Source organism: Lampetra planeri, chromosome 13, assembly GCF_965212315.1.
Source record: "Lampetra planeri chromosome 13, kcLamPlan1.2.h2, whole genome shotgun sequence".
In the NCBI taxonomy this organism is placed as follows: Eukaryota; Metazoa; Chordata; class Hyperoartia; order Petromyzontiformes; family Petromyzontidae; genus Lampetra; species Lampetra planeri.
The window spans coordinates 9,158,910-9,171,500 of NC_136119.1; the positions used below are offsets into that span (position 1 = coordinate 9,158,910).

The 12,591-nt window shown below is 39.5% G+C and overlaps 1 protein-coding gene across 1 annotated transcript in view; it reads left to right on the forward strand.

Moving 5' to 3' along the window:
* LOC144722038 (tight junction protein 1-like) overlaps positions 1-12,591 on the forward strand; it is a 144,659-nt gene that overhangs the window by 111,190 nt on the left and 20,878 nt on the right. The window contains exons 20-24 of the mRNA XM_078600110.1: positions 1,087-1,527; positions 3,148-4,125; positions 6,886-6,974; positions 8,433-8,663; positions 11,809-11,871. Of these exons, the coding sequence (XP_078456236.1) occupies positions 1,087-1,527; positions 3,148-4,125; positions 6,886-6,974; positions 8,433-8,663; positions 11,809-11,871 (1,802 nt within the window). The remainder of the gene's footprint in view (positions 1-1,086; positions 1,528-3,147; positions 4,126-6,885; positions 6,975-8,432; positions 8,664-11,808; positions 11,872-12,591) is intronic.

Genomic DNA, 12,591 nt, shown 5'->3' on the forward strand with positions numbered 1-12,591 from the left:
TTGAATTATGTTCTAGCAGAATATATAAATCCTTACAAAACAAAACTGTCCTGATAAATTTGGATTCTCTGGATCTTTTATTCCTTTCCATTTATTTTCTTCAGCAAACAAACATAACACAAAGCTTCGCTTTGCAATACTGCACCTGCTTATTAGATTTTAAACAAATGCATGCAATACGCTACCAAAACTGGAGCATGTAGTTTACATTGCAGTTAAAGTATTGCACACGTTCTTTCCAATTATTTCTGGAACTTAGTGTTACGATAATACATTGTAAATTTACATGCGGGTATTTACGATACAAATGAATTGTTATATTACAAATGGCTACCCGAGCAAACAGCAAGTCGTCATGAATTGGAATTCCTTCAAACGGTTGATGTAAAAAGGGTCCTTAGTTCTTTTCAAAAACCATACATTTCTGAATTTTTCCAAAGAGCAAAGCCATTTTTTTCCTCTCCTGATTTACTAATAACACATTAACTCTCTTGCGTTTTGCCGACTACCATTCTCTGTCAAACTGATTCACTGCTGTTTGAATTTTTTTTGCATTTTACCATTCATTATACATGATTAGAAATTACGAAATTCTACTAACACTCATGCAATATTTTAACTGAGAATGCTTGCATTTGTCTCATTAGAATGTGAACATTGTTATTTACTAACGTGTCATAACATTATTAGTGCTTCCTCAAAGGTTTCTGCAGACTACTAAATGCATCGATGCTATCATTTGCAGTTATAATTATTTATTGCATCATGATTACGAATGCATGACTATAAGACAATATTTCACAACTGGATACTTCCAGTGTTTGCCTCCATCTAAGAGGGAGCCCTAATGTGTTTGCATTCATATTTCAACTTTCAGCTGTGGGTCAAAGGTAGTTTCAGCTTAGCAGTAACTTTTTAAAATACAATTCATATAAAGTGTTCAAACGTAATGGAGCCTGTTGGCATTAAACTGTACTTCACACGTGTTTAAAATAACATCCCAATGATCTGCTTGTTGACCCACGGTGGGAAATCTGCCACTGTGATTACATAAATGTAGATGATCTTCCTTCACTCATTTTACAGAGTGTCAAGTTCATCCCAGCCTCTGTACTGGACCCTGAATATGTTCCGCCACCGGCTGCCACTTCTGCGCAGTTGGCAGCGCTAGGTCACTTGCACAGGACTTCCTCGCAACCTAAACCCCCCCTCACTTTGCCGGGCTTACAGGTCCTGTCGGTTCGAATGCCTATCCCAGCGAGGCCCCCACCGTCGCCAGGAGTAGACGGAGCTCCTAGCAGCAGAATGAGCAGGGCTTCAAGCTCAGAGTTACAGGATCACAGTCCCCCACCTCCTTTCCACCCACACCCACCAAACATGTCACTACCAAACCCTCAGGCAGCAGTGGCAGCAGCAGCAGCAGCACATTGCACGCAGGCAGCGATGAGCAGGGCCAGTAGTAGTGAAATTCTGGGGGATTCGAGCCCTCCTCCTGTCTACCACCCCGAGCCAGCCCCAGGCACCCAGGTATTGCCCTGCATGCCTGCATGACTCGCCGCTATGTGCTGCATCATGTAGGATTCTGGGGAAATTGTGTGCTGTAAACACGTTTGTGTTTGTGTGGCTTAAAGAAAAAAATACAGTCTCTTAATTGTTGAAAATATGCACACACATGATTTTGTTGGATATATTAATCCCAATTGAATAACTGGATTACATATGCGAATTAAATATAACATGATAGGCATTGAAATGGTGGAAACTATTAAAGAGAGAGCATGCCTTGCTTCCTATTAAAAGGCTTACAACTTTAATTGTGCTCGGCTGGAGACTCAACATCCTTAACTTCAATTATACAGAAACTTATTTACATTCAAATTGATCAAATACCACTATTTTGTCTGTTTGTTTTTTTCATCCCTTCAGATGGGGAAAATTATAACATAACAAAAATGTACCCCTTGCTAATTCACAATGATGGCCATGATTAAATTAAATACATTGTAATTTGCTTCACTGCCTATTTGATAGTTTATGAGTGTTATTATTAATTTAAATTAAGTCTCATTTGATCCATAAAAAATAATGGTTAATTACATTAACGTGATAAATGGCTATTTTCATATTTCATCCCTCATCATTGGAATATTGTACACCAGTTGATGAATCCTTAAATCTAGGTACGCCAATATTTCCCCTGGAGAGCTTCTGTCCAGCACAATTACTAAATATGATATTGAGTAAGCTTAATTTCATTCAGGCTATAGGGTGTCATAGGTTTAAGAGTATTTTTGCTGATGTAAATTTCCACGCGATAAGCCACTTCGTTGGGCTGTCATTTGTGGCCAGATCGCTTCTGAAAAACAAAGCTACGTCTAGCTCAGTGGGCCTTACCTGGTAAAATAAAAATAGTTTAGTAGTGGTTTAATAGGTATCTGTGGAATTGAGAAATATGAAAAAAAAATCACGTAATTTTATTGAATTATATTGCTACTTTGTTTTATCATCTGAAATAAAAATGATACCTTTCTATGTTTTAGACATTAAGGCTGCTGGTATGTATTTGTAAAGATATAGCTGAAATAGTGAGAAAATGTGATGAGAGAAAAACATTACCATGTACAGTAAATGATTTCCGCCAAAGGTGTGTTTCAGTATTCAATGTCAATTTTAGTACTTATGCCTCCTGTATTAGTACAGTATCTCCATCGGCTGTCAACAGGTATTTAAAATCACAACTCAAGTTTCACTTGTACCATTCTTTGACTGTGACCTTGTTTTCATTTCAATCTTTCACTTATTTTATATTCATTTTTAATTTCCCATGATTCCCACACCTGTGTATTTTAGCAGAAGGCAGTCCTGAGTTAAATGTTGTTAAACATTGCCACCAATTTCTTTCATAGCGTTTGGCTGCATTTCTGTAAATATTTTTAGCAATAATAACTCTTCATCGTAGAAAGCACCCAATTGACTGCTGCAGTAACTCAAATATCACGTAAAAGCATCCTTTATCTGAAAATATTCAATTGTTTTGCAGAATTATTTTTATTAATGAATTCCCACCATCATTGGTTAACTAACGTAGCTCATGCAGACTATTTTCAAAGCATAAGGCATGTTTAATGTACTTTTAATTATTTACAGCTTCGGAGTGAGGAGTCATATGGGAAACAACCCACATACCAGGAAGATCACTCCCAGCCAAGTTTTGGTTTTCCAAATGTGGACAACAAGCAGCAATATTATTATAAAGATCACAACTACAAACCTCAACAACCGCGGTTTGACCAACCACCCGAACATATCTACACGATACAGCCATCCTACAGCTACAGCCATCAATTTCAAAAAGCTTATAGCCAGCCATCTAAAAGCCATGAGATGCAAACAAGGAGAAAGTCATGGACTGCTGATGCACAAATAGCAAACTATAATCCGTCATTTTCCAATAACTCAGAAGGGCATCAGCAGTCCCATTCCTACAAAAGGCAACAACCAGAGAACTACAATGTCCAGCAGCCTCAGAATTACGAGAAGCAGCACGTGAATAACCACCACCAGTTCAACAGGACACCTGCTTACGAGACGCAGCACGCTCACAGGCAGACGGTGGATTACAACTCCAACTACCACTATCAGAGCTACGACCTGCCGCCGAATCGCCCGTACGGGCGGGACGCGCCCGGTGACTTCGAGGGCCACGCGGCGCCCCCCCGTTACAGCTCCCCCATCGGCGAGGAGGAGCCGCCGTACCCGCCGCGCTACGACGCGCACGGCTTCGACGGCAAACGCGCCGCCCGGACTCCCGACTCGCAGAGCCCACGTGACGTGCCGGCGCGGGCCCACGGCAGCCGCAACGGGCCCACGTCGAGGAGCTACGGCGCGGGGGGAGCGGCGCCGGCCCCGTCGGCGGAATCCCACGGGGGTCACGGCACGCTGCCCGCCGCAAGGCCTCCGCCGTCCGCTCACTACCAGAGGGCAAACGACGGCGAGGGCGGCGCGGACGGCCCCAAGAGCAAGCAAGCCAAGTCGGTGATGAGCAGGATAAAGATGTTTGAAAACCTCGACAACAAGGCGAGGCAAGAGCGATTACTCGAGCTCCAGGAGGCACAGCAAGCACGGGTGAGCACGTCCGCGCATTACGCAGGGATTATTAACACGCGCGTGCGTGTGTGTGTGTTTTGTAGCACGTCCTGCAGTCAAAGTGTAGTTTTCTGGTTCAGGCCGTGTTCAACGTAATCTTCCGTCCAGCTGTCGCCACGCTATCTTCTGAAGTTCACGTGGCATCTGCTCAACCACACTTGGGATGTGTATTGTGGGAAAAGAATAAGCTTAAAACTCATTACGGCAGCATCAAAGGTTGCAAATGGGATTTTCATACATTGGGTCATATGAATACATGAACACGTTAATGTACTTTTTCAATATGAATATTTTTTTAAGATCCGAATTTGTTTGGTTTGTCACTAATTCCTGTATGTGTGCGGCTCCATGCATATTTATCCTTTATATATAAAAAAAATAACCACTGTTTAATATTACACAGTTTAAGGAATACAGTGGATCAAATATTTGCCAAGATGCCTTAATTGGTGCTTCACACAATTACTATTTCAACTTTTAGGATATATTAGGCATACTCTTTGGTTCTTTCGGTAAAGTCACGTAGGTAGAAAAAATAATAGATCACGACGTTTAGATCGCAACGCAAGCAATCGTCATCAGGCGGAAGATGACGATTGCTTGCGTTGCGATCGAAACGTCGTGATCTATTATTTTTTCTACCTACGTGACTTTACCGAAAGAACCAAAAAGTATGGATTCCTGCAGTCACGAAGGCTTCAAATCAAGATATATTAGGCAGTTAGGTATTGTTATAACATTTTTAAATGTTAATAAACGTTCTTAGCTCTGTGAAAAAAAAGACATTGTATAATTACGTATGAAGACAAGCTTCAACATACTTCAAATGTTTATCACGCTTACATTGTTCAATGTTTGTTTTTAAATACTACGTGATTTTTTTGCTAACTGTAAAACAATTCTAAAATCTATTTTCAGCAATCGCCCGCTGGCTAGGAGCAGTCGTGAGCTTTTATAATTTGTTAAGGTAGAATTCCCTTGACATCCCTGCCATGGTCTCATGGTAAGGCAAATTGGGAAAGCAAGATTCAGAATGACCTTGAGATTATTTCTTTTGTTGACGTAGTCAAATCGCTATGGGTTTGAAAAAAAAGCCCCCATTTGGAGATATATGCATTCCCTTTAGGTGCTGCTAACATACAAATCCCTGCAATCATTGTACTGGAAGCATGTATTATTCCTCTGGTGCTTGTTATATATATCCTTTTTATTTTAAAACGGGGAGCAACTTCAGGATAACTAATGCCATTGTGCCCAAGGTAATTTTCTGCATCTTATTTCTCTGTGTTTCATTATTCAAGTAGCACTTGGATTATTGGTTCTAACTCCTGTTATGTTAAAAAATACTGAACACTTATAGTTTGCATTTTGTTATAATTAACATGATTATGTAGAAATTATACGTATGAAATTTTATTACAATTGTTATTATTGTGCATTGGTTGTGAATATATGATACATTTACATTTCATAGTGTAAATGGGGTTGTCATGTGGTGGGGTTGTTTTGTGGTGAGCTGATCATGGTTTCCAAAGCAGATTGCATGCTTTATGAAATTAAATTCTTTCGTGGCATGCAACACCCATTTTCCCGAATTCAAAATATGTGCAGTTAGTTATATGTAATGTGGCAGCCCTGAATAAGGTACAAGGTGAGTGACATGGTTTAGGGAATGTGTGCTCTGGTAATTGCTCGCAATATAATACATTTCTAAGAACGTCCTAACTCATGCACGGATAGGTGGAACAGTGCAAATCATGACATTGTTTTTTCTAAGTTCCTGTCAGCCAAGAGACACACAATGTGTAGCCACTTAATTATTTTAAAAACGAAACAATGTTATCTTCTTCCACTTGTGCCAAAGCAAATACAATATATGCAAGTGGGGCTAGCTATAGAGCATTATAATACTTATGTGTGCAAGAAAGGAACTTGAGCCAGAGTATTGTTAATATGAATGTTACATCTTGTTAAAGTCTGTAGATGAGCAATCAAATGTATACATTACAACTTATTGAGCACACAAGTACGAAACCGAACAGAAAAAAAACAAAAGCCAAAGAATAGCAGTACATTGAGATGCTACATTCAGATATTTATTGTCTAAAACAAATATATGCGTGCGCAAATTGATCATCGTGCAGAAATGATCATTTATTGACCAACTTTACCTCGTTGAAACTAAAAAGACTGTTAGAAGGCCAGAATAAATGTTTTATGGAAACAATAACAATTTCGCACATTATAGTACTTACGTAATTCTTATCGCAGAAAGTTATTACGAAGGTACGGTGTTTCACAGACGTCTATTGCCTGCCAGTAGGGGGCGATGTTGCAATGTTATTGTGATTTGCGAGTATTTTTGTTTTATTATTTGGCAAAACTGAAAATGCATAGATTAACACAAATCCCGTTGTGGCCCCTGGCGTTGCGATTTTAATTTAATCATTAGATTAACATTTTCTCTTCGTTAATCCATTTGGTAAACATTACAGCTAACCTTTCCCATCCTTGAACAGGCTTCTTCATAATATGATATGCATATGCTTAATTACAAAGTATAATTCGAAGTCACCTTTTGCATACTAACGATGTACTCATACACACTATCGTGTGTTTATGTCTAGGTTTGCTTTACAGTATGTGGCAATAGTAGAGTACTGTAATTTATCCTTGCTTTGAATGTCCCCGTCTTGAAGTGCTGTCTTTGTTCCACGTGTGTGTATTTTTTTGTTAAAGGTGGAAATCGCTCAGAACTTTCCAGATATCTATGCAGTTCCTAACAAAGGAAAGCAACAAGATGGACAAGAGCAACCGCAGGCACACAGGTATCGCAGAGAAACATCTCTCGCGTCTCTTGTACCGCGCATATTTTGAATATTCATGGGCCAGCCTTGTGGAAACCTTATTTGAGTTCACATTTCCCAACCAGAAGATTTGCCACTGGAAGTCGCTCATTTGTGAGAAGTCAACGGTTGTTGTCCAACATCGAGACTTGCCCCCAAATTAGAATTGGGCTCATTGGTGATGGGTCCTGGCTTCTTTGATTAAGGATGTGGTGCCGTATTTTGGTGCTTTCTCTCCTACGCTTCCCTGCCCTGACCTTGTCCTGACCCTGACCATTCCCCGACCCTGCCCTGACCCCCTCTCCTTCCTATCTTCATGCAGATTTTTTTTTCATTTTTGTACAGCATCTTGGAACATGGGATTGCTAGTAGATACTATATATATACAAATTGATCCTAGGAATTGATCAAGTCATATATTTAAATCGGTGTTTACCCTTGAGAACCATCATGCCAGAGGTTGTATGTATGAAAAACAAAAATGTTGCACATTATTTTCAAATGTTACCTTTGGGCTCATGGAACAAATGGGGCTTTGACAATACAGACACAGCAAATGAGACGTAATAAGACATAGAGAACCTAAGCATGCATTGAACCATGACTAAAAATGATGACAACTCCTCAATTCACACGGAAGTGGTGGTTGGTGGTTGGAGTTAGGAGGGTGAATCATTGGATGCCTGGTAAACAGGAGATGTGCACTGACCCATGTGCACTGAAACAGTAAACCACTTTCAACTTACAAATGAAATACTATGCCCCCGTTATCCAATGTGGAATTGTCACAAATTAGAAAGCATTGACGCTCTCACGATGCTGCCGTGGCAAAATTCAGTCTCCCTTGCAGCAGTCGTAAAAATGGGTACGATGCAGTTAGTTGATCGACAGTTTGCGTGTGGTACGGTAAAGTGTGTGAGATACTAACAATTATTTCGAGAAATCTGGCCAGCGTGGAAGAACAGGCCAAGTATACTTTAAACTATTTGTACTTTACCAGGTAAGGCCCACTGAGCTATATAGCTCATTTTCAGAAGTGACCTGGCCACAAATGATCGCTCAACGAAGTGGCTTCTCACGTGGACATGTATAGCAGCCAAACACTCGAAACGCATGTCAATCATATAATGTGGAGGGGAAAACCCCATGACCCGGAGGAAAATCCACGCGTCCACGGGGAGAACATGCAAACTTCAAATATACAGCAGCAGGCGTCAGGGTCGGGATCGAACCCACGATCTCCTGTATACCAGGCGAGGTAGTTAACATCTCCTAGCCACCGTGACGCACTCTCTCCACTGTGGCACCCTCTTGAGGGGGCTCTCTAGAACACCTCGTAAGTGGAGGCCCTTCCGCCAGCAGTGGTGTGAGCGAGCAATTTCGGGACTGCACACGTTGCCTTTCACACGTTCTCATGCATTCCATTGTTTGCGTCTGCAGAACAGCGGAGACTCAGAGGGTATCCGGGACAAGGGGCGAGGGGTTCGTTCCCCTGCCCCGACCGGCTCACATGGACGGGGAGGATGTGGACTCGGCACGGAGGTCTGTGCAGCAATGCAAGCTCCCCCACCCAGTCAGCCCCACTGGACAGACGTCCCCCACTGCTCCCACTACCCCATCACTCCCTGACACACCCAAACCCACCCACAACAACAAGCCCACCTATAGCAGGTACCAGCATACACAGCTGTAGATTGTGTGTGTGTTTTTGTTGTTGTTTGAGAATACGGTTGTATGTATCTTTCGTCGGAATGTAGCGCACTTGGTCAATGTCACCGCCCATTTGTTCGTGATATGCTTCTCATGTTCAGAAGAAAAAAATAATCACAAAGTTGTTTTGTGGTGATTCGTTGCGATATAAACCACGAATAAAAGAGGTGTTTAAATGCAGTAATGTATATTAATTTATATTTGTAAGATTGTTTATAATATATATTTTTTAAAGTATTTATATTGGTACAGTAGTGCGCATGTTGTGTTTTTGCTGTCAACGTTTTATATCCGGTCCGCTCACGCAGTATTGCAAGGATTTCTTTTTAATTGTACAGTCCTTAAGGCATTAACTACATTTTGCCTCCTGCTTCATATATCTTGTGCATTTTATACTTGGGTTTTTATTGCGTAGATGTAAAGAATGACCAGAACAGGAATGTTTTGTGATTTTGCCTTGGTTGAAATATAATATGCATCTTGTTTTAACTGTGCTTGTCACGAGTTATTATAAACCAAATTTGTTGAGTAAAATACTGTACATAAAATATATTTTTTTAATCCCAGAAACCATAGGCATCTAACCCTGACTGCATTTGCACTGTGATAATAACATGCTACAATTTTTATGTACAGGTCAGTAACATATGAGAGTATTACATTATCTTTCAAAAGATTCATGTTAAATTACGAGTTGGACTAATTTTCATGTGTCAATGTTAAAATAGTTTTACTTAATATATTTGCCATTCTTTTAATTGTGGCAATTATATTTTTGAATTCATAATTTAAATATTGGTCATTTACTTAACTGAATACAGCTGTTTATACTAACAACATGAATGCTACATTTAGATTTTATAATCAAGTAATTTTTCCACCGATGTCTCATTCGCTTATTCACTTAATCGTGCATATTAACCATGTTTGAGTTGTGTGTCATGCATGTTAATTTAAATATATAACTGCAATTTAACACTTTGTTGCGAATAATTAATGTATCTACATTTTTGTGTCACTCAGTATTAATGACTTATTGTACCGTTTTGCTTCACTCATACAATTGCAATCACAAAATAACCTCACTAGCTCATTACCGGACATAATAAACGATCCAAAATGAGAGCACATCAGAGCTTGCTTATTGTCACTTGAAAAGTTGACAACATTTGTGTTTTGCTATTTGTGCATTTCATTATGCTGGAATCTATAAAATGTTTCTTTGCAGATGGCAAGATCAGCAAACCTATGCATAAGTATTTTTTTCAAAGATATGAAAAGAAAACCCCACTTAATATATTGATACATCTCTCTTTGATGTTACACCTTTGTACAAATTCCAGCACGCCGATGGTCAGCTGTTCAAAACGCAGTTTTTTATAAAAAGCAAAGCACGTTCAATCACATCCTGCCCTTTCTGATAACACCGTGCCATTTTTCACACTCATCGCCCCATCACTTGCATCTTGACACCCTTAGTTAAACAATTCTGCTGGGGGGGAAAGCAATAAACTGGCCGCATCTTGCAAAAAAAAAGTCATCCATCTACTTAAGCTAACATTGCAAGCTTTTGCACTTTTCAGAGTGCGGTAAAACTGCTTTACATCGATCGGATGTGTTTTTTTTCCCCCCTTAAAGTCCCGTAAGAAGACAGTGAGATGCTGACATGTAACTATGTTGGTTTGACCCTTTTGTGGTCTTTTCCATTCATCATGCTGTGTACGCTCATTTGAAACTCCTGCATCGTGACATTCATTTTATTCTTCACCCGTAAATACAGTCGAGGAAATTATCTTGATGGACAAGACTGCATTTTCACCAATAATATCGCATCTCTTTGCATTGTAATTAATATGTTTTAATGAAGAAAAATGTTATCATGGTGTTTTCCACTAACAAGCATAAATAATGCCTTATTTGTTGTACATTGATGCATATATCTAAGGAGTCCGCTGTGCAGTGTTACACCCATACATCTATTATGCGAGCAATACATTTGAAAGACAAATCAAAGCAGTTATAGTATTCGGAATCGTATCTTGCTTACAATTTAAGCTATGGGACACAGTACCTTTAAACAATAGAAGGATTCAAAATGATAATCTACCGATTGTGCACCACATTCTTCTGATGATAGATTAATTTTTCATGTAAATTATCCAATTGTTAACTATAACTCTTTTACAATTGAACAGGCACTGCTAATTACTGCAATTTTAGTTGAATGAGTCATTATTAGCACAATCTTCAAATGCTATTTATATGCCTGCAAATGATTGCTCAGAGTTAACTATGATTATGGTGCAACTCACAGTGGTTAAAAAGAACAAGTTGTGCAAAAATCAATACAAATCGGAGTCATGGGAGAAAAAGTTGGCTGTGAATTATTTTACAAAGCATTTTTTACAAAGTATGAACAGCTGGTGGTGTTGGAAAAGTATGTCCTTGCGTACCTATTAGTAGTGGATGGTCAAATTAACCAACAATTATTTTAAAATGTTTAGTTTTATTGGATTTAATTTCTTGTTCGATGCATGTGCAATGTACTATTTTTGAGAAATGTGAAATGAAATGTAGTTTTAACGCGAGGATTGTTGTCATTCCATTCCATGGCAATTAAATATGTAGGCTCATGAGCAAACACATGAAACCTGTATGTTGCAAGTGGCGGGTGTGTAAGATCATTCTTCCTTCCTGAATTTCTCCCAAGTCTACCATCCAAGCCTCTTTATGTTAATGTCCGTTTAAATCATGCTCTGTAATGTGAAAACTCCCTGGGTAGGCATTCTCGGCTATACAACCTAACTAGCATCCATTACACCCACATATTCCGCATGCGAATGCCTCCAAATTGCTTCTAATAAATTAACACGAGGCTTGCGAAAACATGTTTGCCTTGTGACCTCCAGGGCTTTGAACGTTGCTTACATTGCTGTTTTTCGCTAAGTAATTTGCCCTATTATGACTCAAAGGTTTGCCTGTACATCAGACAAGTTCAGATCTCACAACCTATGCCATTTTGAAAGCCTTCGTGTCATAATTCTGTTCTGTGTGGACCTCTGATTTGTATAATCTTTTCCAATAATGCTCTTCTTCTTGCATTTAGATTTTCTAGTCAGTCAAGTAGCTATTACAGTGGCAGCGGAGGCGATGTGAGAGTATCGTACTGGTAAGAAACTTTGCTTCATTTCTCATACACACACTCAAAGAACATAGATTATTGTAGTGAAGTGTGTGTGTGTGTGTCACCAATACCGCTTACATTCAATGCAATACAGCATGGGAATGCAAAACATGCTATTACAGTAGAGCCTAATTTATTTTTGCTTTATTTTTACAGTTTAATTTCGGGCATTGGATCTCAACTCCATTTAACCATTAGTTGTTCCAGTTATCATGCCCATGAATACGAAATAACGATGCACGTTAGCTATTGTACATGTTAGTTATTCCATAGTTTCCTTATTGATGCAGCTAATTCGGCTGTGACGGTCCCACCTGATGACGGAGACTTGTGTTGCCTCCGAAACGTCGTGATTTTTGTTTTTATTTTATTTTATTTTCATTAATTTTGATGTTTTACCTACGTGACTTTACCGAAAAAACCTAAGAATATGATTCCTTGCAGTCACGAAAGCTTCAAATCTAGAATCATAGTTTCCTTGTTAATGTTGTATACTGGCCTGCAGGGAATTGTAGTTGTCTGGGGGTCATGGACAATGGAATTGACAGCCACTCTTTGACGGGAAGCATGCTTGGCTCTGAGTCCAAGGTTCGCTTGTTAATTCCCTGGAAATCCCTTATAAAGCGTTCTGGGAATCTTGTCAAGAAGTGTTTGTCTCTTTGCCTGTTGATAATAACGATCCAATTAATAGTGCCTTCATATACA